We start from the raw sequence: 22,237 nt of genomic DNA, 5'->3' as shown, positions 1-22,237 counted from the left end.
GTTGACTTTCATTAAGCCTCACACCCCCATTTGGAGTGATTTTGCTCTGTGGACCCTGATGTGAGACATTTTGGTTTGTGTGAAGTATTAAATTGTTTTCATGGTACTTGATACTGACACTAACAAATAGACTCAGAGTAGTGAAATTAAAGCATAATATTAAAATAATCACTCATGCATGAGCAAATGTACTTGATTTCTTTCAAAAACACAGGGAAAAAGATCATTAACAAATGAGCAAAAAATTGTTTGAACACTAATTTTACACAACTTAAAAAAAAAGAAAATTACAAAATAAACCAATTAAATATACATTTTAAATAATAGCAAAAATGACCTGGAAATATTTATCTGATATTTTGCAAAATCTCACTGCAAATCAATACAAAGTTACTATGAGTGATCACCTTTACCCTATGTGGAACATTTCTATCCTGATGGATGTGGTCTCCTCCAGGATGACCACGCCCCACAGCCACATGGCACGAGGACTCACTGAAGGGTTTGAAAAGGATGGAAATGCTGTAAACCATTTGTTATGGCCTTCACAGTCACCTCATGTCACCCAGCTGAACACCTGTGAGAGATTTTGGAGTGACTAGTTACACAGCGCTCTGCACCACCACCATCAAAATACCAAATGAGGGAATATGCTTTGGAAGAATGGTGTTCCATCAGTCCAGTACAGTTCCAGAGATTTGGAGAATCTATGTTCAATGCCCTATTAACTTCCTTTAATTTGTCACCTCTCTGTATTTTCAGAGAGAAGTGGACTTGTAGAGCGGTGCAATGCCTGAGCTGTTTTGCAGATATCTGCTGCCTCCCTCTGGAGTGAAAAGAGAAGAGCTGCTTTTGTCAGTTGTCATTTTCCATGTGAACAAGTCATCCGGTGCCCAGGTATCAGCACCGATCAATAATAATATACAATACAAAAAGCCAGCAGCCATAAGCACAGTCCAACACAATAATTTTTGTACAGTGTAAAAATGACAAAGATACAGGTTCTTTAGTGTCATCAAGGTCACTAGTATGACACAATGTGGCAGAGATTATGTTACTGGGAGCCACTGCTCATCACAGCCTAATCATATTTAATGAATCACTTGTAGTTATTACGCAATATGGTATACACGACACCAAGCCTTCATTGTCCACATTTAACCCTTTGGAAACTCAGAAAATTCACTTGATTTCTTCCAAAATCATGCACTGTTGTATAATTTGTTGTATGCTCTCAAAAGCATCAGAAATATAAAAATTCTTCCCTGCAATAAATCAACACCAGCAGTGGGGCAACAGGGTTTCTACAGGCACCAGACTAGCGCTAGACTTGCATTTGATTTTTCTTGCCATGTGTGTAAAAATAGATAGCCCTTTGATGCCATTGCAACAAGTACAGCAAAACTGGACAAACTGCATTAATAAATAGTATGAAGAGTTAAAAAGAGGTATACAGACACACATACACACAAAACAAGAAGAGATATTGCACAATGATGAGAGGTATGCAAGTGAGAAATACTGCACAGTGAGTGCTCAAGTGCTTTGTGTTTTGAATGCAAGAATGGCTCTGGGGTAAAATCTGTTAGTGAGTCTGTTCTAAACACAAGGAAAACATGAGAGCAACAGAACTGAACCAAAGTCCATGACACACAAGTCACAACAAAAGAGTCCAAAGACAGAACCATCACACCACTGAAATCAATTAAAAGCAAGGTAATATAAAATTTGACACCATATCTTGTATTGTGGCTTTGGGGTTTGTACCTGAAGCTGAATCATTGAACTGCTGGTGATGCAGTTACAGGGCTTTGGTGACAGAAGGCAGGCTACAACCAAGTAAAAGGGCAGATATAAGCAGCCTAATTCATTCTATTAGCAGACTGATTCATTCACTCGAAGAATACTTATGTGACAAAAACACACTTGCTAATGGATGGTAATTTATCTCACAAAATCAATAGTACATATACGTACATGTCAACAAGCCATCTTGAGTGCTTGTTGGTTTGTTTATGAGATGCTGGGAGCGCCTGAGTGTGGCACATAAATAGCTGTCATATGGTATCTGAAACTTTGTCCTGTTTTTGCCATTATATTTAACTCCATGACAAAGTAAATACAGTGAATATTGAATGAGTAAAGGAGTAAGCCATTTGGAACTCAGTACAGACTCAGAGATGTGGAGGAGAGGAGGAGGAAAGATGAAACCTGGTGGTCCTCGCAGCTCAAAGAAAAAGACAAAAAGCTGCAGGTCCTCCGCAGAGCCCTGAGCAAGACGGAGAGCAGACAAAAGGACTCCAGAAAAGACGAGGAGAGACGGAGAAGGGAGCGAGAAGACCTGGAGGAGAAGATGAAGAAGGCGGTGGACTGGGGAACTAGCATCTTCAATGAGAAGACCACTGAGATCAACCTGCTTCACCAGAGCATCGAGGAGGGGAGAGAGCGAGCTGAAGAGGCCCTGCAGGATGAAGAGGAGCTGGACAAAGAGCTCAGAGAGAGGAACAGCACCATCGACTCTCTGACCACGGAGATCCAGAAGATGTCCTCCACCATCACGGCTCTGCAGGCCCAGTCCACCTCTCAGCAGGAGGACTTCCAGAAAACGCTGAGGCAGGCGGAGGAGACCAGCCCAGGACAACAACAAGGTTCTCAGCTGCCTCACTGAATCCACCGTGTCTGAGGCAGCAGCAGAAGCACTGAGCTGAGCAGAAGCTGCAGCTGGAGGCTCAGATGTCAGAGGAGCGAGAGTCCTGGACGGAAGAGAGAGAAGCTGCAGGACAAACTGAAGCAGGCAGAAGAAACTCTCTCCTGTCAGAATGTGGATCTGCCACAAAGGAGAAGGCAGAGGCAGGACCGTGCCCAACCAATTTGGCGCCTTAGGCAACATATTCGCCGACAATGTAAGGCGAGTGGGGTGCAGGGAGGGACCGCAGCGCTTGTCTAATTTTTTTGAATAGAATGGAGAAAAAAAACTCACTCCCTGGCACCCTCTGGCATGATGGCACCTATAGCATTTGCCTAACCTACCCTATGGACCGCACGGCCCTGGACAGAGGTGGCCGCCACCATCACCACTCTGTCCGTCCAAAGCCTGGGAGCAGCTTCCTGCAGGACGGAGGCTGAGCGGCAGAGGACAGCAGCTGAGAGCCAAGAGACAAGCAGCCAGACTGAAGACAAAGCTGCAGCCAGCAAGGCACCAAATGCAGATTTATTTTTGCTGTATTTATTTTTCTGGTCAGTAAAAACAAAGTGCAGCAGAATGAATTCTTCCCTTTCTGTGTCCTCCTCCTACCTGAGAACCAAACAGTCCCACAGTCATTTAAATCCAAATTATACTTTCCCGTCTGTGTGTCCACAAGGGACTTTGTAACATAAATGTTGCCATCTGCCTGTCTTTTACACTGACTGAGGCCAACAAATAAACTTGAACCTGCATAAACATCAGTCAGTTGGCAGGTGCATCTCGTTTCTTCCTGTGTTAAATGTTTCTTGTGATGTATTTGATGTAAAATAAATGAGAACTAAATTAATTTCAGTTAATAGTTTTTATTGCAGATGAAAAGTATTAAACCTGGTACATGTGTTACTTTTTATTACAACAAAACACCAAGTACATGCACTCCCCCAATAATTCTCCACTGAAGGCTCATCCATGGAGAAACTTCCACATTCTCATGTATGTAGGGACAGCCTTTACAGCACCGCAGCACGCTTTATCCACTGGAGGGGTAGTTTGTGTAAATTGTATGCGTGACAACAAAGAGAGAATGCTGCCGTTTCGGGACTACAATACCCGTCATGCCTTGCGGTGAAATCCGTTTCCTGGTTACTTGGTGGCTTCCTTGAGCCCAACTGTCAGCTGTCCGCCACAACAACAGCAGCTGCCGGGGTTTGTTGTAGGGAGATTCTCATGGCTGGGCGGACGTCGCGGTGAGGTCTGTGTTTCTCTTTTTGTTTTGAACTTTTTTTTGCTTCAAACTGCATCAAAGACTTTGAATTCGCTAACTCGGTGTTTAGTTAGCAAGTTGTTCAATGGTAGCCGAGCCGCTCTGCCTTGTATGGACCGAGACAGAACCACACGCCGCCTCTATTCAAAATGCAGCAGTTTAACACGGTCCTGTTCCTGTGCAGAGCTGTACACTTCAGATTACACGAGTCTGTCCCTTTTCCGAATCGCTAGAGAGACTTTTTCATTTGGTATATGCATCACCAGTCTGCTTTAATTACAAAAAAATCAACTTCTGCTTCCTGCTGCGCGCCGACTTGGATTGTGGTGGAGGGAATGTGGAAGTTGCGTCTCTGAAAGCTGAAGATGCCCCCGGCTCACTCCAGTTTGCAGAACCGCACATATTGAACAGTAACTGAAGAGTAAATGATCCAAGTCTTCAGTCTCACCCAACAGATACAACGCGTGTGTTGGTTTTCAAACACTATAAACTTCATGCACTTAAAGCGCTTTACAGTAAAGTGAAGGAGTATAAGTAAAAGCAAATTAAAATAGCTGCGATTAAACAAAGCAATCAAATGAATAATAAACGATAGAGAGGTAGCAAACAGCAAGAACAGGTAGGTGCTTAGAACAATTAAAAAAGGTAAAGATGGGTAAACAAAGGAACAATAAAATGTGTAAACATAAGAACAAAATATGCAAAGATAGGAAAACATAAGAACTGTGAAATATGTAAAGTGTATGAATAAGACAAAGGAGAATTGACAAATTCTTAAAAGAATAAACACGTTTTCAACTGTCCTTCACAGAACTTGCATCTCTTACAGATTTGGGGAGGAAATTCCCTCATTTTGGTGCATGATCCAAAAAAAAAAAAAAAAAAAAAAAAGGCTGAGCTGCCTGTTTTCTTGTTTGTGTGATGGTTTGTAGGTGTTTAAAAAGCAGGCAGCAGAGGATCTAAGAGATGGAGACAGCAATGTAGGCCCCAAGCCCCAAACCATTAAAAGCCTTATGAACAAGTAAAAGTACTTTGAAATCAGTCCTAAAAGATAGTGGAAGCCAGTGCACATTTCTTACAGCTCTCTCTTTCTTGTTCTAGTTAAAAGCCTGGCAACACTGTTCTGAATTAACTGTAATTTATAAATGGATTGTTTTGGAAGACTGGTGGAGAGAACATTATAGCAATCTTACCCACTTGAAATAAATGCATGAACAAGTTTTTGGGCATCTTGCTGGGATGGGAACAGCAGGACCTTTGCAGTATTTCTTAAATGAAAAAATGAGCTGCAGTGTGTAAGCCAGCTGTCTACAGCTGCTCACCTCCCACTTACTAGTTTCCCTGTCACACCACAGTGTCTCAAGGCTATTTTTCATGACTGGTGTTAAACAACCATGCAGTGTGTTCCAAAAAAGCTCTTGATTGGCTGGAGAGCCCAGTGGCACAGTGTGAGCTGGTAATCAAGAAGCAGCAGTTGTTAGGTACGGGGTTCCAGCGTTATAGCCACTTAGAGGTGGTTGATTACCACAGTCTGAATGTGGTTTCTCCTGCATCCACTTCCAGTCACTTACCCTGATGATAATGAGCTGCTCGCAGACCTCTTGAAATGATTAATACAAAATGCTGTCCAAGCAGAGAGAGAGGTCTGACTGTGACTGAATGAGCAGACTCAGGACTGATAGTGAAATTAGAACTGTAGTACTTACATGTTGTAAAATATAAATTTCAAATGAAAAAGTCTATCTTTCTCTCCTCAGCAAGCGACACAGCAAGGCGGACTAAAAGGCTGTGCACCTCTGTGCGGTGAAACAAAAGACTTGAGATGTGGTGAAACTACAGGAAAGAAAATGGAAGGCTGAGCAGAGCAGCTAGAGAAGGAACCTGACAAGAGGAAGTCCCCAGTGTGACCCAGAATGGAGGATTTGAGGCGGGCATACCTGCGTTTGTGTAAGGAGGCGGGCGTGGAGCCCCAGGAGTCTGTTGTGGCGCAGCTTCAGGAGGCCAGAGGTGGTCAGAGTTCCAGGCTGGACCTGAGTGGACAGAGCCTGTCTGCAGATACCTGCTCTGTGCTGGCCAGGCTCTTCCACAAAGACGCTGTCTTTACTGAGGTGTCGCTCAGTGACTGCATGCTCAGCGAGGAAGGTGTGTGTGTGTTCAGAACTCTGTAAAATAGATATGTATTTTGATGTGTGCAGATAACATGTTTTTTTGTTTTCCTGTGTGCTACTTACTATGTGTTAGAGTTAATTTGACCATGTTTCCATCAAATGTTTTTATGCATATTTTGCAGTATCGAATGCTTGATAGAAACAGCAAATGTCGAAAAAAATAGTAAAAATGCAACTTAATTTTTTTTTACACTTGCTTGAGGTGGAGAAAGAAATGTAATAATTTGTAATGGAACCACATTTGCCAAATAAAAACTGGACATGCACAGAAGATTGCATGTCAGACAGTCATTGCAAATATGCAAAGGAGGGTTAGGGTTAGTGATATTAGACTGGGAAAACCAGCGCAATGCAGTGGTTTGTTAAGGTTTGTAAAAACAAATGCATTCATTCATTCATTTTCCAAACTGCTTATCCATAAGGGTCGCGGAGCCTGGGGCCTGCTGGAGCGTATCCAAGCGCTCATTGGGTAGGCAAAAAATGCAAATGCAAAATTGCTGGTAACATGGCTGTAACAAAGTGGTTGCCCGTAGCAACGTTGCATCATCATTCCTACCCAAAGGACACTACACCTTATTTGCTGAGATGCACTTTGCTTGATTTTTTTGTCTGCATTTGATTATTCTGTTATTAATTGGCATGTTTTCATTGAACTGCAGCTATTGATGTACTGGTTTGCTGATAAATTGGAGCCAGTATGGGCTTTAAAATTGGGTATAAGCCAATCAGAATATAAACTAGTCGTTGTATTCTTAATATTATTTTTTTTAATCAAATATCCACCCACAGGAATTTCTCCAGCGAGTTGTGGGACAGTTTTACATTCTGTTAAATGGACATTGAAACCTGCCTTGCCATACCTTTTAAGGAGCCGCTAACCAAGTGAAAACAGCTTTAGTGTCGCACACTGAAACCTTGTGTTTTTTCTTTTTCTTTTCTTTTCTTTTTTAAAATTTTTTGGGCATAAAAATTGTCAAATTTTAAAATAGTGGATATCAGCAAAAAACAAAAGAAGTGGCATGTTCAATCAGTGCTCTTTCAAAAACCTACATCATTCTACAACTGATGTGAATAATTTTCTTATTTCTGTGTGATGTATAGAAGACAAAGCCTTCTTTACACCTAAATAAGCTATATTGTGAAGAAGTGTTTAGCCCCTCTCAGTTTGACTGTTTCAGTTGTACCAGATGTCACTGCATACATCGTAGACCCATCTTCAGTGATGTTGTTTTGCTGTCTGTGTGACAGTTTCTTCTCACGCTTAATAACAGTTTCTCCTGCCGTGCATATGTGTCACTCTCAGGTGCCAAGATACTCCTGACTGGACTGTTTGGCAACACAAATGTTAAAGTTCTGGATCTGAAGGTACGGCCCCGCAGACTAGTCTTTGCACACTTCCAGACACCCTGAGGCTTCTTATTTCATTTGCATGAATTGGAATTCAGTACAAAATAATCTTTGCAGGGAAATAACCTGAGATCAGCGGGGGCTGAGGTGTTGGGGAAGTTGCTGGCACGAAACAAGACTCTGCGTAGGTGAGACTCTGCACCTCAGCTTACTGTGAGAGTATCTCAAAATTGATGATGTTGTTTTCAAAGCTGCACTTGGAAAGATTTATATGTTAACAAATCCCCACTGTCTTAGGCTGAAGAGAATTTTATTCCCACTTGGATACCATACCACTGCAGATTCACCCAGATTCATTGCCCAAATGAAACCGTGTTGGATATGGTCACTGGTAAAAGTGAAATCCAGATCCAGATCTCGTCTCCTTTGGGGTAAAGCATCACAGACCAGTGGGGATTACAGACATGGCAGACTGTGTGCAGTTTACTAATGTCACCTTACAGGATTTCTTAGTATTTAAGTTTAAATTTTCAAACAGTTAACTGCCGTTTGTAGCTGCCCAAGTTGCCGAGTGCAGCCTGAATCCAGAGTGTGTGTTGCTGTGTCACTGTGTGGCGCTCATGTAGAATGCTGCTTGCAGGCTGGTGTTGGAGTGGAATGCGTTGGGAATGTGGGACGAGGCCTTCTCGCTCTTCTGTGAGGGCTTGGCCTCCAACAGTATCCTGACCCAGCTAGACCTGCGCAATAACCAGATCAACCACCACGGGGCGTCGGAACTCGCTCTGGCACTCAAACGGAACAGCACCCTGCAAGTTCTAGGTGACCCACCCCACCCACCCATCCCATTACGACTCCTAAACACCAGCTTCGTGTTTTGCTAAAACAATCAGTTGAATAGTCGATCAACAAGAAATTAGTAAGTCGCAATTTTGACAATTGAGTAATCATTACAATTGTTCAGCAAGTAAAAATACTAGACATTTTTGTGGTTGCAGCTTCACAAATGCAAAGATTTGCTTGCTTTTCTTTGTTTTTCCATTTTTCCATTTTCCATTTTCCAAAAGCTTATTTTGGCTCTGTTAACTTGAGGTGGGAATTTCTCATCATTTTTGACAGCTGATAAACTCCAAAAAGGTGGAAACAGGAGGCACAATCGGGTTGAACAGTTCACAAAAAAACTGCCGAGAGAGCTTTCTTAGATTTGGCAGTATAGATACATTGATGACCTCATTGTATATAAATGTAAATCTTCAAAAACAATACTACATACAGACGCCAAACATGACTTGTTTCAACCACACAGTTCTATCTCAGGCAGACTTGCCTGTGGGTAACAATGTTTTTGAAGATGTACATTTATACAGCCTGAGGTCACGGATGTATTTATACTTAAGTAAAACCATACATTTTTTTTTGTCAAAAGTAAGGAAGCTCTCTCTGCTGCTTTTTCTTCTAATATTTGATTGACAAAATGATTCATCAAGTAATAGGAGTCCACATGGTGGTGAAATATCCTCGTTAGTTGCTCTGTGCTCCCCTGGGCAGGGGATTTGCGGCATCCATTCACTTCAATAGCAAAACAGCTCCCAAAATAACACGTTTAGCTCATAAACGAATGTGAGCAAAGGAGGTTACTGTACAACTTTTTTAATGCATTTTTTATGCTATTGCTGGTAAAGTAAAGACTCTGATCCAAGCTGTGGTGGTAGAGCAACAAACACTCTGTTGTATTGTGGTATGTTTGGCACAGAAACACTGAACTTGAATGACGATCCACTGAGGCATCTTGTCAAATTTTTGCAATAGATCTGAGATGGAACAACATTGGTTTGCTGGGCGGCAGGTCTCTTGTGGAGGCTCTACAGCACAACAAGACCCTGGTACAGCTAGAGATGGCAGGGAACAATATACCCAGTGACACACTGAAAGCACTTGGTGAGTATGCATGTGTGCTAGTCTGTCCTTGCTTTATGATTTTGTTTTACAAGCCTTCATTTATACAGCATGCATTACTCACCGTGCCCTATATTCAGTAGTTGCTACTCACTTCAGAATAATTTGATTATTTGATTACTTTAGTTATCGTTCCCTGACTGACTAACTGGCTTTAAATGGTCAACATTTTTATGCCATTTTGGAGTGAAATAATATCATATTTTTCAAAATTCTCCCTTCCTTGTAATTGAACTCATCATGTAGGAAAGCAATACTGTCCTCCACTCATTAGAATCACCACCTTATTCCTCTGTCATCCTCATCCTTTTCCCCTGTTTGTGTCACTTCTTTAGAGCAGGCCATAGAGCGTAACTCAGACAGACAGTCCACCCTGAGAGAGAGCCGCAGCAGGACCCAGGTCCTCAGCAAGGAGATTCAGATACTGAAGGAGGAGAAGGGACGGCAGGTAACTCAGAAACTACAGAATGAAATCATTCAGCTAGACCTCTAATGAAGGCTGTTACAGCTTAAACATATTGGTTCTTAAAGCTGCACAAAGCAGCTTTTCACATTGATGGCTCCAAATGGCAGAGACAGGTAACAGTTACAACAATCTGCACTTCACTTCTCACACATCCTGTAAGGTGCCTGCTCACAACAAGCAGCTGCTTGTACGCTTTATTCATGAACCATGGCGCTGTGGAGCTGTGTCACAGATTGTCTTTTATTTATTTTGGCAGTAGTCAACTCACACTTTTCATATTTATTAATGCCTTGGCAGGGGACACTAGTGTTTGGTGCATGAACATACATACAAACATACACTACTCACAAAAAGTTAGGGATATTCGGCTTTCGGGTGAAATTTCAGGATGAACATAAAATGCATTATAACCTTTACAGGTGAACTTAATGTGACCTTCTGTAAACTTTAGAATGCACATGTCCAACTGTTCAGTGTTTCAGTACTTTTTGCACAAGTTGCTGTTCTCTAACAAGAGTTTAACGGCAAAATTCACATCAGGTGTTTGATGCTCCAGCTCATCGAGGTCGTATCATTAGGGAATGGCTGCTGGAGACTGGGGTACCTCAAATGCAGTGGCCTGCACTTTCTCAGACCTGAATCCCATAGAAAACCTATGGGATCAGCTGAGTCACCGTGTAGAGGCTCGGAGCTCTGTACCCCAGAACCTCAATGTCCTGAGGGCCGCCCTTCAAGAAGAGTGGGATGCCATGCCTCAGCAGACAATAAGTCGACTTGTGAACAGCATGAGACGTCGTTGTCAAGCTGTAATTGATGCTCAAGGGCACATGACAAGTTATTGACACTGACATTTTTTGTTGTGGTATATCCACCACTGTTGTTGGCTTTTGTTTCAAGAAATTGTTTGAGATGAGGAAATCACCAGTGTATGCTTCTACTTAAATGCCCTACTTTCATGATATAATATCACTGTAGCGTGAACATTTTACATTTTCCATAAATTTCACCCAAAAGCCAAATATCCCTAACTTTTTGTGAGTAGTGTATATATACTTTTGTTTACGTATTTTTTAGGATCTGTCGATGACTGTGAGAACATTGTTGCTACATTGTGGAAGTCTGTTTTATATTGGATACTCTAACTGAGACTAAAAAATTAATACCGTATTTCACCAATTAATCGCCCGGGCGTTTAATATGCCAAATCAACTTGGACCCCAGGCATTTAAAAGAACCAGGCGGCTATTCGCTGCAGGCCTTTATTTATTTTTGCACAGACCTGCACCAGGTCATTACCGTGATGACAGTTACTGTCCAACATATTTATAGTCAGTCAATTTAAGATTACGGTACACCCTTTTTTATAACGTTAGCTAGCGCTCTTATTTTGACAGAAAACAAAAGTGCCACACTGTTATTGTGCGGATAACTGTTTACTTCTGCAAAAATAAGGTGAGTAGCCTTATTTTGGGTTACCTCATTATGGTGCAAATAATCGCCCCGACGGTTATTTGGGTGGGCGTTTAATATGCAAAATGGGTGCAGACCCCAGGCGTTTATAAGAACCCAGCGGCTATTTGCGGCCGGGCGATTAATTGGTGAAATACGGTAAATAAACCTTTCCTGGCTATGTCTAGCTTGGGCAGATACACATATACATAAATTAATTAGATATTTTTATTGCTGTGTGGAAATCATAATCACATGTTCATTTCATTTTGAAAAAAGACTCTAAACATCTGTTTTTCTGGTTATTCCTCCACTTGTCAGTTCCTAAGCCTAATGGACACCATAGACCGGCAGAGGGAGGAGATGGGACGTTCCAGCAGGTCAGTGGATGTGGGATTTGTAAGGAGGATGAGGCAGCTCAGTATTTTTTTATTTAATCAAGTTTATCAGACTGGACTATTTATCTATTATCCATCATCTTTTGGATGAAGGTGTGAACCCTTTTCCAAAAGCAATGAACCACAGTGCCAGATCAAATGCATGAAAGCACCCATAGTGGTTAGGGTTAGGGTTAGGGGTTAGGGTTGGTTCTCCGCCTTCATTTATAATGAAGGCGGAGATATAAGCTGACATAAAGTTGATGTAAAGTGTATGGCAAAATGTTGGCAATTTCAAAAGATTTCCGCTAGCATTGAGGCTATGTGCTGTCGACTGGCTGCATAACCAGAGAAAAAAGCTATTTTTTTGGCTAAATGGTTCCAGATTTCATTCATCTAAGCACATAGAAATATAGATCTTCTTAACCAGCATCTGCTCATTTTCACCAGTACACATTAAAAATGAGGTGGCATCATATACTTATAGATCAAATATCTCCTTATCCAGACTATCTCTGGTCATACACCATTGCTATTGAACTTTTATCTTTTCATATCTGAGCTTTTATCATGTTGTGGTTGCACAGAATTACAGTGTTATATACAAGCAAGTATCCCATCCCCAATCTGTGCTATATTATATTTATATTTAGCCTATATGTTGTTGTTGTTTTTTGTGACATTAGATCAACTTCCATTCAAGTGAGCCAACTCCAGGAAGCGCTGAATGAGAGAAAGTCAGCTGTCAACTCACTCACTGCCAAGTAATGATCCCCTCTTTCTTCTTCACCTAGTAGCCTGCCTCTAGGTATCGTGAGTCACTCATTCCTTTACCTTCATTGTGTATGTCTACATCACTAGATGTAGACATAACGTTGCATTAAAGACTCACAGCTCCATACGCTCCCTAATGAGAGGCTTCTCCACTGACTCAGCCCTCATGAAGCGCTCTCACATGTTGAATTTTTAATCAGTTGCTTGTAGAGATGGCTATTATTAGCTAGGAAAGGTTCTCAGGTACATAGACAACCCTGATTCTGGGGTTATATTTATTCACCCTGACCTACATAACATGGTCAGCTCTTTTTCCCCAGGGTCATCCCCTATATATAAACCACTCAGGCACACTACAAAACATGTTCATCTTTTATTCAAGTCCTAAATCCTTCTCTTTCTTAAAGCAAATCAAAAAAAAAAGTTGCTGATGTGCTTTTCTTTGGAAGGAATTTCCTGCAAAAAAGTGAAAGAAGATAGAATAACTGCAGTGACATGAAAAATTGACTTTGATTTGAGAAAAATCATGAACCATGCTGACTTGCATTGGAAACAAGTGAAATGCTCTCACACCTTTGGAAGATTTTTCTTTTCTTGTGATGAAAATAAGATTGTAAGGCTCAGTGCTGACTGAGTGCTTGGTTAGCCAGGAAAAAAAGATGATTTCATGCTCTGAATCTTTATAGATGTACAATATTGGTATGCAGAATGTATTGAATTGATGTAAGAGGCATGTAACATTCTTCACAAAACATGCAAATTAACATTTTGTGTGCAGATTGCAGATGGCAGAGGCCGCCCTTGCCCTTTCTGAGCAGAAAAACCACAACCTGGGAGAGCTGCTGGCTCGAGTGAAGACTGAGAAGGATGAACAGAGAGAACGACAGAGCAGAGAGAGGAAGAAAGAGCAAGAGGTACAAGAGATGAGCTGGAAGAAAACACTGCAGATATCACCAACTGAGCTCATTTAGTTTCAGATTCAGTGTGATAGGAGATTTTTCACTTGTTTTCCAGTAAAAATGATTTGACATCTTCATATAGATAAATATTGTTGTTACTAGGGCTGGATTAAAAAAATCAGTTTAATTGATTTTAATCGAGTTCCCTTTAAATGGTTCGATATCGATTCATAAAATCCAAAAATCGATCTTTTAATTGAACTAGTTTTTTTCTTCTTTGGAGATATGGTGCAGAGAAGCAGCCTGTGGTGTCAACCCAGCTAGTCTCGCTTGATCAGGATTTAGCGCTGCATTTCATGGCATGAGATCTCATGAGATGTTGTTACTGCCAGCAGTCAAACAACATGGCTGGAGCTAGTACACCACTGAAGGCACCGCCAGCGATGTAATTTCAGATTTAACAACAAGCATGAGGAAGTCAATGTCCTCAGTGTATAATGTGTTTGTAGCCACCTTATTTACATTGTCTGCCTTGTGATTTAATTTAATTTAAATTAATTAATTTTTTTTGTGTTGGTCAGGTCATGTTTGAATAAAAGTACATGATTCATGTAACTGGTTTGAGTTCAATTCTTAATGTAAACACAATTTTTAATAATGCACCAGATCAAAAGGTTCCTTGTTAAATTTACAGCATTATTTCTCAGAATTTTTTTTTTATATCCAAGTAAAATTGGTATTTTAACCGAAATATCCCTGACTGAATTGATATCAAATCGAAGTGAAGCGAATTGGGACCTTGTAATATCAAATCGAATCGATCTGGAAAATCTGAATCGATACCCAGCCCTAGTTGTTACTCTGTCTATCAATTATTAGAACACAACAGTGATTCAGCCTGTAGCAAGTTCATGAAAGCTTTAACATTCAAAGATGCAGTGACTGATTTCTGACCATTAGTGGGTGTTGAGAGTTCAAACTCAAGTCTGTCCTGCTCCCAGGTTCACGGCACCTTGGTTGTACAAAACCAAAAGTTAAGGTGAAAAATGTGTTTTCTGGATGGAAATGAGGGATACATTTCATCCTCAAAAGGGTCTTGTTGGATTACTTGGATTATTTTCTCCTTGAGCTCCAATCTGAAGCGGCACACTTTTAGCTACAAGGTCGGCTGCTTTGAATGCATGTTTTCTGTGGCTGCAGTGCTGACGGCAGCAGCAGAAGAAATTGCATAAAGTTTTAAACACGTGGTGTCAGGTGTGGAGGCATTTTGAGTGTCTGCGCCAGTTTTACATCACTGAGGCAAATGACATGGTTTTCCAAATGGTAAAATAACGTTTTAGAAACATTTCACGGCATGGTTTGTAGTTTTATTGTCATTTAAAAGCATTCAAGTATTGTAGATTTCATCAGCTGACTTGACATTTTGGTTCCCCCGCAATAACGCTCCATGCAGAGGAACACAGTAGTTTGAGGTTTGTGTGGAATAGGGCTTATAAAAGACAAATATTTTTATTGTCAAATCATCTATCGATTATCTTTTCAGTTAATTATTTCATGTATAAAATGTTAAAACTCATGACAAATGTCTATTCCACCAAGGTTGGAGACAATATGAAGATTCTTATGAATTATCATTTAAAAAAAAATGTTAGATTGCATGACTTTCTATGATGGACATTCTTTACAATGAAGCACAGACTGAGTTATACCTGTTATTAAATGGGGTATAATAATGGTTGGTCACGTGATGTTGCTCTCTATCCTGCAGGAAAGTGTGCTCAGAGAGGGCAAGCTCCTCAGGGAGATCCAAAACATGACGGAAACCAACGTGCAGCTCAGAAATAAGGTATGACGTTGTGTTGTTGTGAGTTCACATGCAGTCGATGTGAATATTTGCTGTAATATATGCCCTAATGCACAACAACAGTGAAAGACAGGTCGGTCAGTGGTAGCCTTGTTCCTTTGTGTGTCCATACCAGGTGGAGGAGATGGAGCGCAGGTGTAAGTCTCAGCAGCAGCAGATCTTTGACCTGAAGCAGGAACTGACCAACAGCACAGCCGAGCTCAAACTACGACTAGCGCAGGCAGAAGGTAACACACAGTTGTTTATTTACAAATGCATTGCGTTTGAACACATGAAGACCAGGAAAGATTTCCTCTGTCCCCTCTGGAATAGACCGTTTGGAGACAGAGAAGAGACGGTCCAAACAAGCCTTGGAGGACATGGATAGTCTTCGTCAGAAAGAGGTACTGACCTGCATCTTGCTCCTTGTTAGGTTGGTTCTGTATTTAAACCCTCATCAACTGGGTTTCACATGCAGCCTAACAACACACATTGTCTATTTAGGCATGAATGACACAAAACATTAAACTTATTCATTTATTCATTGAGGAAAATTGTGCAATCTTACATATTTGTTTGAGGCAAAACTCTGTGGAGCTCTGTGCTAATGGCTCCTCCAAAAGCTGCTTCAGTTAAGGTGACGAAATTGGAAGTGTTCTTCTCAAGATGGTTTGGTATGGAAATCTGATCACATTTTAGGTCATATATATGCAGAAATAGAGAAGATTCTTATGAGTTGACAAACTTTCAGGTACCAGAGTAGATACCAAATCAGCCCACCACTGCACATGCTTTAATGAAGGAAATTTGAAACCATTTAGAAAAATAGCTTTTTCCCCTCTGGCTTCCTCCTTGTATAGACTTTGCTAATATGCCTCTGATGACCAGAATAAAAGCCCAGTCAGAGTGGAAACACCTCATGTGACTGCAACACCAGCCTGTTCTGAATGAAGCGTTGTTCAGTGTGAAAGGAGTGCTGTAAACCTCTGATCATTTGTCCAGAGGGAGGAGATGCTCAGCTAATAGTCAGAAACACTCAAATCCACGGCTGTTTTTGGCTGAAAAATGTATCCATCCATCTTTCCTTCCTTCTTTTCTTCTTTCCTTCCTTCCTTACTTTGTAATATAATTTTCAATATTTTTTTTCTTTATAAGCTACTTAAAAGTTAAACTCCTAATAAATAAGTAAGTAAGTAAGTACACTTTATTAATCCCACAAGGGGAAATTCCAATAAAAAATAACTTTAAACTTTCTCTAAAAAAATAAACATTTTCCTTGTCTAGGTGGACCATGTGAATCGCCATCTAGAGGAGAGTGAGAGAGCTTTGCAGGAACGCATCTTCAAGCTGGAGGGACAGCGAATACAACTGGAGGAGGTCCAATATTGAAAAAATGATACTGACAAAAAACACAACATGTTATAGTTGATAAAATGTTGGCCAAATATATTGTTCAACCTCCAGGCTACAGTTGCTTTTTAATGTAATGTTTTGTAATAGTGTGCTATTCATTTGTCTTGCAGGAAGTGAGCAAGGCCAAGGCAGCTTGTGTGACAGAGAGGTCCCAAGCAGAGGAGGAACTGGGCAAAGTTCGTGTTCAAATCCGCCAGGAGCAGGTGGGCTTACTGTCCCGTGAATTTTGGATCACTTGCCAAAGTGGCAATAGCTAGGGTTCCTTGTAGTAGTGAATTGAATTTTTCAGCAATCTTTTCAAATGTCAATAATACAGCTAATTAGGTGGTTTCTATTAGCGATGATAATGAAATCTCGGATGTTGGGCAGTCCTGTCATCCACTTGTGATATGATGGAGGCCCTTACCTGAGCACAGCTACATACAGCAGTCAATAAAACCTGCCATTAAGTTTGACTGTAAATTGCACATGGACAACATTTGTATAGTGCCAAGCTGTCCATCAGGAGTAGTTAGGGGTTCAGTGTCTTGCTCAAGGACACTGCGACAGCCTCTCCGGAGGAGCCGGGGATCCAAGCAGGAACTTTGTGTTTACCAGTCGACTGCTCTGCCTCCTGAACCACGCCGCAGCTACACATAGTCTTCACATATTTTATTCAAACATTTAATTTTTGGTGAACTGATGAATCACCGTGCTTTAGGGAGATGTTAAAAGCTAAATTTAACTTTGGCAGAGTGTTAGGTTGTATAGTTCCCTGAGCACAATGTGATGAGTCCACATGGTGATGAAATATCCTCATTAGTTGCTCTGTGTTCCCCTGAGCTGTTAATCCACAATATTATATCTCTATCTCTCCATTCACCTCCAACACATAAATGAACACAAACAAAGTGGATTATGCCAGAATAAAATGCAACAAGACCCGGTTCCCATTTTTTGAGTGAATTAAACAGCTCTTTTTTTGTTGTTATTTTCACATTTGAATTGGAAAGCAGAACCAGTAGGTAGCAATTACAGGAAACCTTCACGCTGTAACAACCTACTAGTACTTTCACAAATAAGCCGTACTAATTTGATCAATCTAAAATGCACTTAAAACTGAAAATAATCAGCTAAAAATATGTGGATGGAAAAGCAGCTTATGAATTGAAAGGTAATGCTCCATTCATTAACCACTCAGTTTTGTATTATTGCTTTACAACAATAATACAAAATAATAAACAAGAACTTGGTTTGGTGAGGGACTTGATTTGTCTAAATTCCTGAATTCTGAAGTCACCAATAAGGCAATCTGTATTCAAGTGCAGGACACCATATATTGATTTCAGGTATCACCAGTTCTGTCATTCAGTAAGTAGTTGTGTCCTTCAAGTCATTATGACTGCACATACCTGCCTAGTGAACGTTTGGTTTGTGGTTGATGATACAAATGTTTGGTTTGCTGTAAACATGAAGTGAAATGCATGATGATTATGTTCATGCGTGCTGCCAAAGTCTACAGAAAATGACTCACAGTGTCTTGACAGCTTCAAATACCTCCAGAAAAATGGACAATTCGAAGTCATTGCTTTGAACTCTTGCTGACAATGCCATTTCTCCCTCGCTTCCACCTGATTTCCTCTAAGCAGCAGGAGCACGTGGCATCCTTGGAGGAGAAACTCCGCTCTGTCCGTCAGTCCCGCCAGGAGGTCCAGTCCCACTGCTCCCAGCAGAAACAGACCATCGCAGACCTGCAGGCCAAGAACAGTCAGCAGAGCATCGAGATAGATGGCTTTCGACGACGGATAGAGGAGCTCCAGCAGGTCACGACCTACCTGTTGCTCTCATAACATCTGGAGAAAAAACAAACAACCATATAAATAAATAACTACACACACACACACACATGCATAGATAGATATATAGATATACATAGACAGACAGATAGATATAGTTGCTGATTAACAGGATGTAAGGCTCACTGAACTATTTGATTTGATATCCACAAATTATGTCAGTGATACTATATTATTTGGTCAGTATAAGAAATTATTAGGAATATATCACCAAATGATCAGCACAGTTGAAATAATGGACCTGATTGCTATCATTATCTGTATTCCCCTGAGTATAGGTCATTAATAGGTCATTAAGTCTTATTGTATTAAGTCACTTTCTTAAAATAGGTGAAACATTCTGCCAGTTGGGAGAGATCATTGGTTTTAAGATATTAAGCTTCAGTAGCTGAGCAGGCTTATTAAAATTGCAGATTTTTGCAGCGCATGGCTTTTCAATACACCTCTGACAACTGTTTTCTATTGTAGAACACTTAACTGAGTCTTAAGTTATTTATGCCATCTCCTGATTGAAACTTGTATACAGTGTGCGTTTTGACACTCATGGCGGATGTTTGTTTGTGAAATTTCACAGTACAGAATGGTGTTGGTGCTGACTAGTCAATGTTGTGTTGCTAGGAGCTGTCAGGTAAAGACCAGGAGAAGGTGGCCGAGGTGAGCCGGGTGAGGGTGGAGCTGCAGGAGCAGATTGGACACCTGCAAGCCGAGAGGACAGCACAAGGAGGACTCAAAGAGAAGATCAGTGCTTTGGAAAGAGAGATGAAAGGTGCACCCTCACTTACTCTTTATTTCATCGGCCCTTCATTTTTCCAGTCATTGCTCTGTTATTATTTGTTGTTTGTGACCATACTACAATCTGCCATTGATTTAGTTCAGAAAACACAGAGTCAACACAAAGACAAGAAGTCCTGGTACCCATTTTTTGGAGCAAATTAAACAGCTCATTTCTTGTTATTTTTACACCAGGAAGAAATGACCTGATAGTACTTTCACAAATAATCCTAATTATATGGGGGGAAATGGGTACCGGGACCCAGTATTTTTTATATTGACATAATCCGTTTGGTTCCCGTTCATTTCTGTGCTGAAAATGTTCTTTTGGGAGCTGCTTTGGTACGCTGTACAAGTGAATGGGAGACAGAAAGTTTAGAGGAGCATGGAGCAACTAAAGAGTATATTTCACCACCATGTGGACTGAAATAACTATACAACCCAAAACTCTACCAAAGTTGAATTGTTCTGTAAGACTCAGAAACAAGCTTTATCACAACATTAAACTTGTTTTATAACAAATATCTTTGAACAAGGCAGAATAAATCAACACTATCCAATAAAAAGTTGGTATGCCCTGGGAACAAGTGCAATTATGTCACCTCTTTAGCACTGGTTTCCCATTTGTTTCACAAAAAGTTTTTTTCGTGCTTCGTCATGGTTTCACAGTCATATTTGTCAGACTCATATTTTCTCTGCTGGCGTGTTCTAACCCAATGTGCCTTCATCGGTGTCCTGTCCTGCAGTTCTCACCAGTAACCACCGAGAGGCGATCCTCGACAAAGAGAGTGAGATGTCCTCCCTGCTGGAGAAGCTGCGCCTGAGAGAGGCAGAGATCCAGCGGATGAGGGAGGATGAGGCTCAGAGAGCCAGCTACCTGCAGAGCGCCATCCTCACCTACGTTCAGGGCTCGCCGCTAGGGCACTACAGCAGTCCCAAAAAGTAACCCACAGACCTCAGCCAGCCAGCTCTGACCTCTGACCCCCCCTCACATGACGCCTGGAAATGTGTGGAATAAACAATATGTTGGTTTCCTGGTCTCAGAACGTTTGTAAAAAGTCTGGAAAATGATGGAAAAAATTCAGTCCCAACGTAGTGCAAACTCACACTTTTTTGTTTTTGGTTCAGGTCCTCTGTCATTTTGCATAGTGTATCTGATCTGATAGAGAATGATCTTTATAGACTGTAGAGGTGTGAATCTGGGGCTTAATAGAGGCTCAGTTCTATTCACGATTCAGTAGGAGGTGATTTGGTTTAAAAAATATTTTTTTCTTTTCTGGAGTAATTCAGTTCAGGTTTTTAAACCATGATTCGAATCAAGGATTCAGCTCAAGCACTGTTAACAAAAAAATGTATATCCATTAAAGAAAGGTGCAAGACAATAATTAAGATATATGTCAGACTAATGTCAGACTATCCTTTTCTCTCTGAAATTTGGAAAAGGAGATAACAGAATTACTCAAATTATTTATTTAAAAAGAAAATTCAATTCGTAGTAATCTGTAAGATCACTATTTTGACAGAATCTTTAAAGACTTGATCCAAGGTATTTCATACTGACTCAGGCTGATGGAATTCATTCTCTGTAATCTTTCTAGCAGATTTAAGCAGTTTGAGGGGCATGAATGAATCGTCACACCCCTAACAGACTGATATGGCTAAGTTAATAGAAACTGGGCAAAAGGACTAATTACATCCTCACTGAATATCAATCCAAATGTCAAGAAATGAAGGTCTTGAAAATGTCTGGAGTTTTGAAATCCACACCGTGTAGGAACCCTGTCCCTGTCTCCCTTTACTACAGCCCATCCGTACATGTTGACTGCTGGGACTCTGCTTCCCAAAGCCTGTCCTGGTCAAGTGCTAATATGCTGGATATCATCTCATTTATATAATGTGCACCCCTCACCAGTGGTTCAGTCCGCTTCAATGGCAGGAGGCTAACAGTTAGCATTTAGAGCATCCAGCCAGTCTCCAGCATTCAGTAACAATGAGAGGAATATTTTGTAGTGTAGTGAAATCGTTTTTTTTTTTTGTTTTGTTTTGTTTTGTTTTGTTTTTTTCCCAAAATGGGTAAAATATCCCTTTAACAAGTAGCTGGTACAAATCAAATCAGGTGCAAAAAATACTGAAAATATTGGAAACAAGTATGTCATCCCATTAGCCTCTTTTTAATTTTTTTTTCCTGTTTTCTGAGAGAAAAAGGACTGAATCTGCACCATTGAACATGGAAAAGAGGCAGAAAAATCTTTTCATAGCATTTTTTAATCCAAGTTGAGCTTCAAGTTGACATTTTATGTAGTAAAACTGGACATTTTTCATTCTTCCCTGATCACAGCCATATGCAGAGGTTTTTGTATGTGCTCAGATCATTGCAGGTGAATGTCCTGGCCCAGGTCTTTACCTCTCACAGCTGAGATGAACAACGCTCAAAATACAATCCAATATTCTTTCCTGAGTTTCCGTCCCATTCCACTGACCCACTTCTTGTTCTTCTGCTGTACATCCTAATGAAATATGTATTTTCATACAACAGTGATAATACTCATTAGACCTCAGAGCAGACATTTGATCCACTTAAGCCTTTACCTATCATTTTCTCTATCAAACCCCCCCAAAAAATAAGACAGTAATTCATCTTCAGCTCCGATTTATTTAGCAATAAACCGATTCACAAAACATAATTTGCAGTTTTTTGCAGTGACATTTTGTGAAGAACTTAGTAAATGTAACAGCTGATGCAGTTTTTTTTTTTTTTTTTTTAAATATACATTGTTGTTTTATATTTTGGTATTGTTTCAAAAAATTGATGAGATATCAGTATGTGGTTGAGATTTTATGCTTTTATTTTTTGAGACGTGTTTTTACCATTTTGCACCGTGTTTTTAAATATATTTGTCATTTTCTATCAGTAAAATGCAGTCATTTCTGAAAGATGTTTCTTGTGATTTCCCTTATGTGAAATGGATTCATCTGATACTGACTGTTGTAG

The 22,237-nt window shown here is 40.5% G+C and overlaps 1 protein-coding gene across 1 annotated transcript; it reads left to right on the top strand.

The window, feature by feature from the left end:
• The first annotated feature begins 3,819 nt into the window (after nt 1–3,819).
• On the top strand, nt 3,820–21,996 carry lrrc45 (leucine rich repeat containing 45). Its single transcript, XM_030077407.1, has 18 exons — nt 3,820–3,938; nt 5,708–6,092; nt 7,422–7,483; nt 7,583–7,653; nt 8,106–8,284; nt 9,272–9,400; nt 9,754–9,866; nt 11,655–11,713; nt 12,397–12,474; nt 13,263–13,398; nt 15,152–15,229; nt 15,363–15,474; nt 15,560–15,630; nt 16,511–16,603; nt 16,750–16,842; nt 18,268–18,441; nt 19,093–19,240; nt 19,992–21,996. The coding sequence occupies exons 2-18, from the start codon at nt 5,864–5,866 to the stop codon at nt 20,189–20,191; spliced, it is 2,025 nt and encodes a 674-aa protein (XP_029933267.1). The 5' UTR covers nt 3,820–3,938; nt 5,708–5,863; the 3' UTR covers nt 20,192–21,996.
• Nucleotides 21,997–22,237: the final 241 nt, after the last annotated feature.

This window comes from Myripristis murdjan, chromosome 19 (genome assembly GCF_902150065.1).
Source record: "Myripristis murdjan chromosome 19, fMyrMur1.1, whole genome shotgun sequence".
Taxonomy (NCBI): Eukaryota; Metazoa; Chordata; class Actinopteri; order Holocentriformes; family Holocentridae; genus Myripristis; species Myripristis murdjan.
Note: the sequence above shows the minus strand (reverse complement) of the source record. Positions and strands in the feature narration are given on the sequence as shown.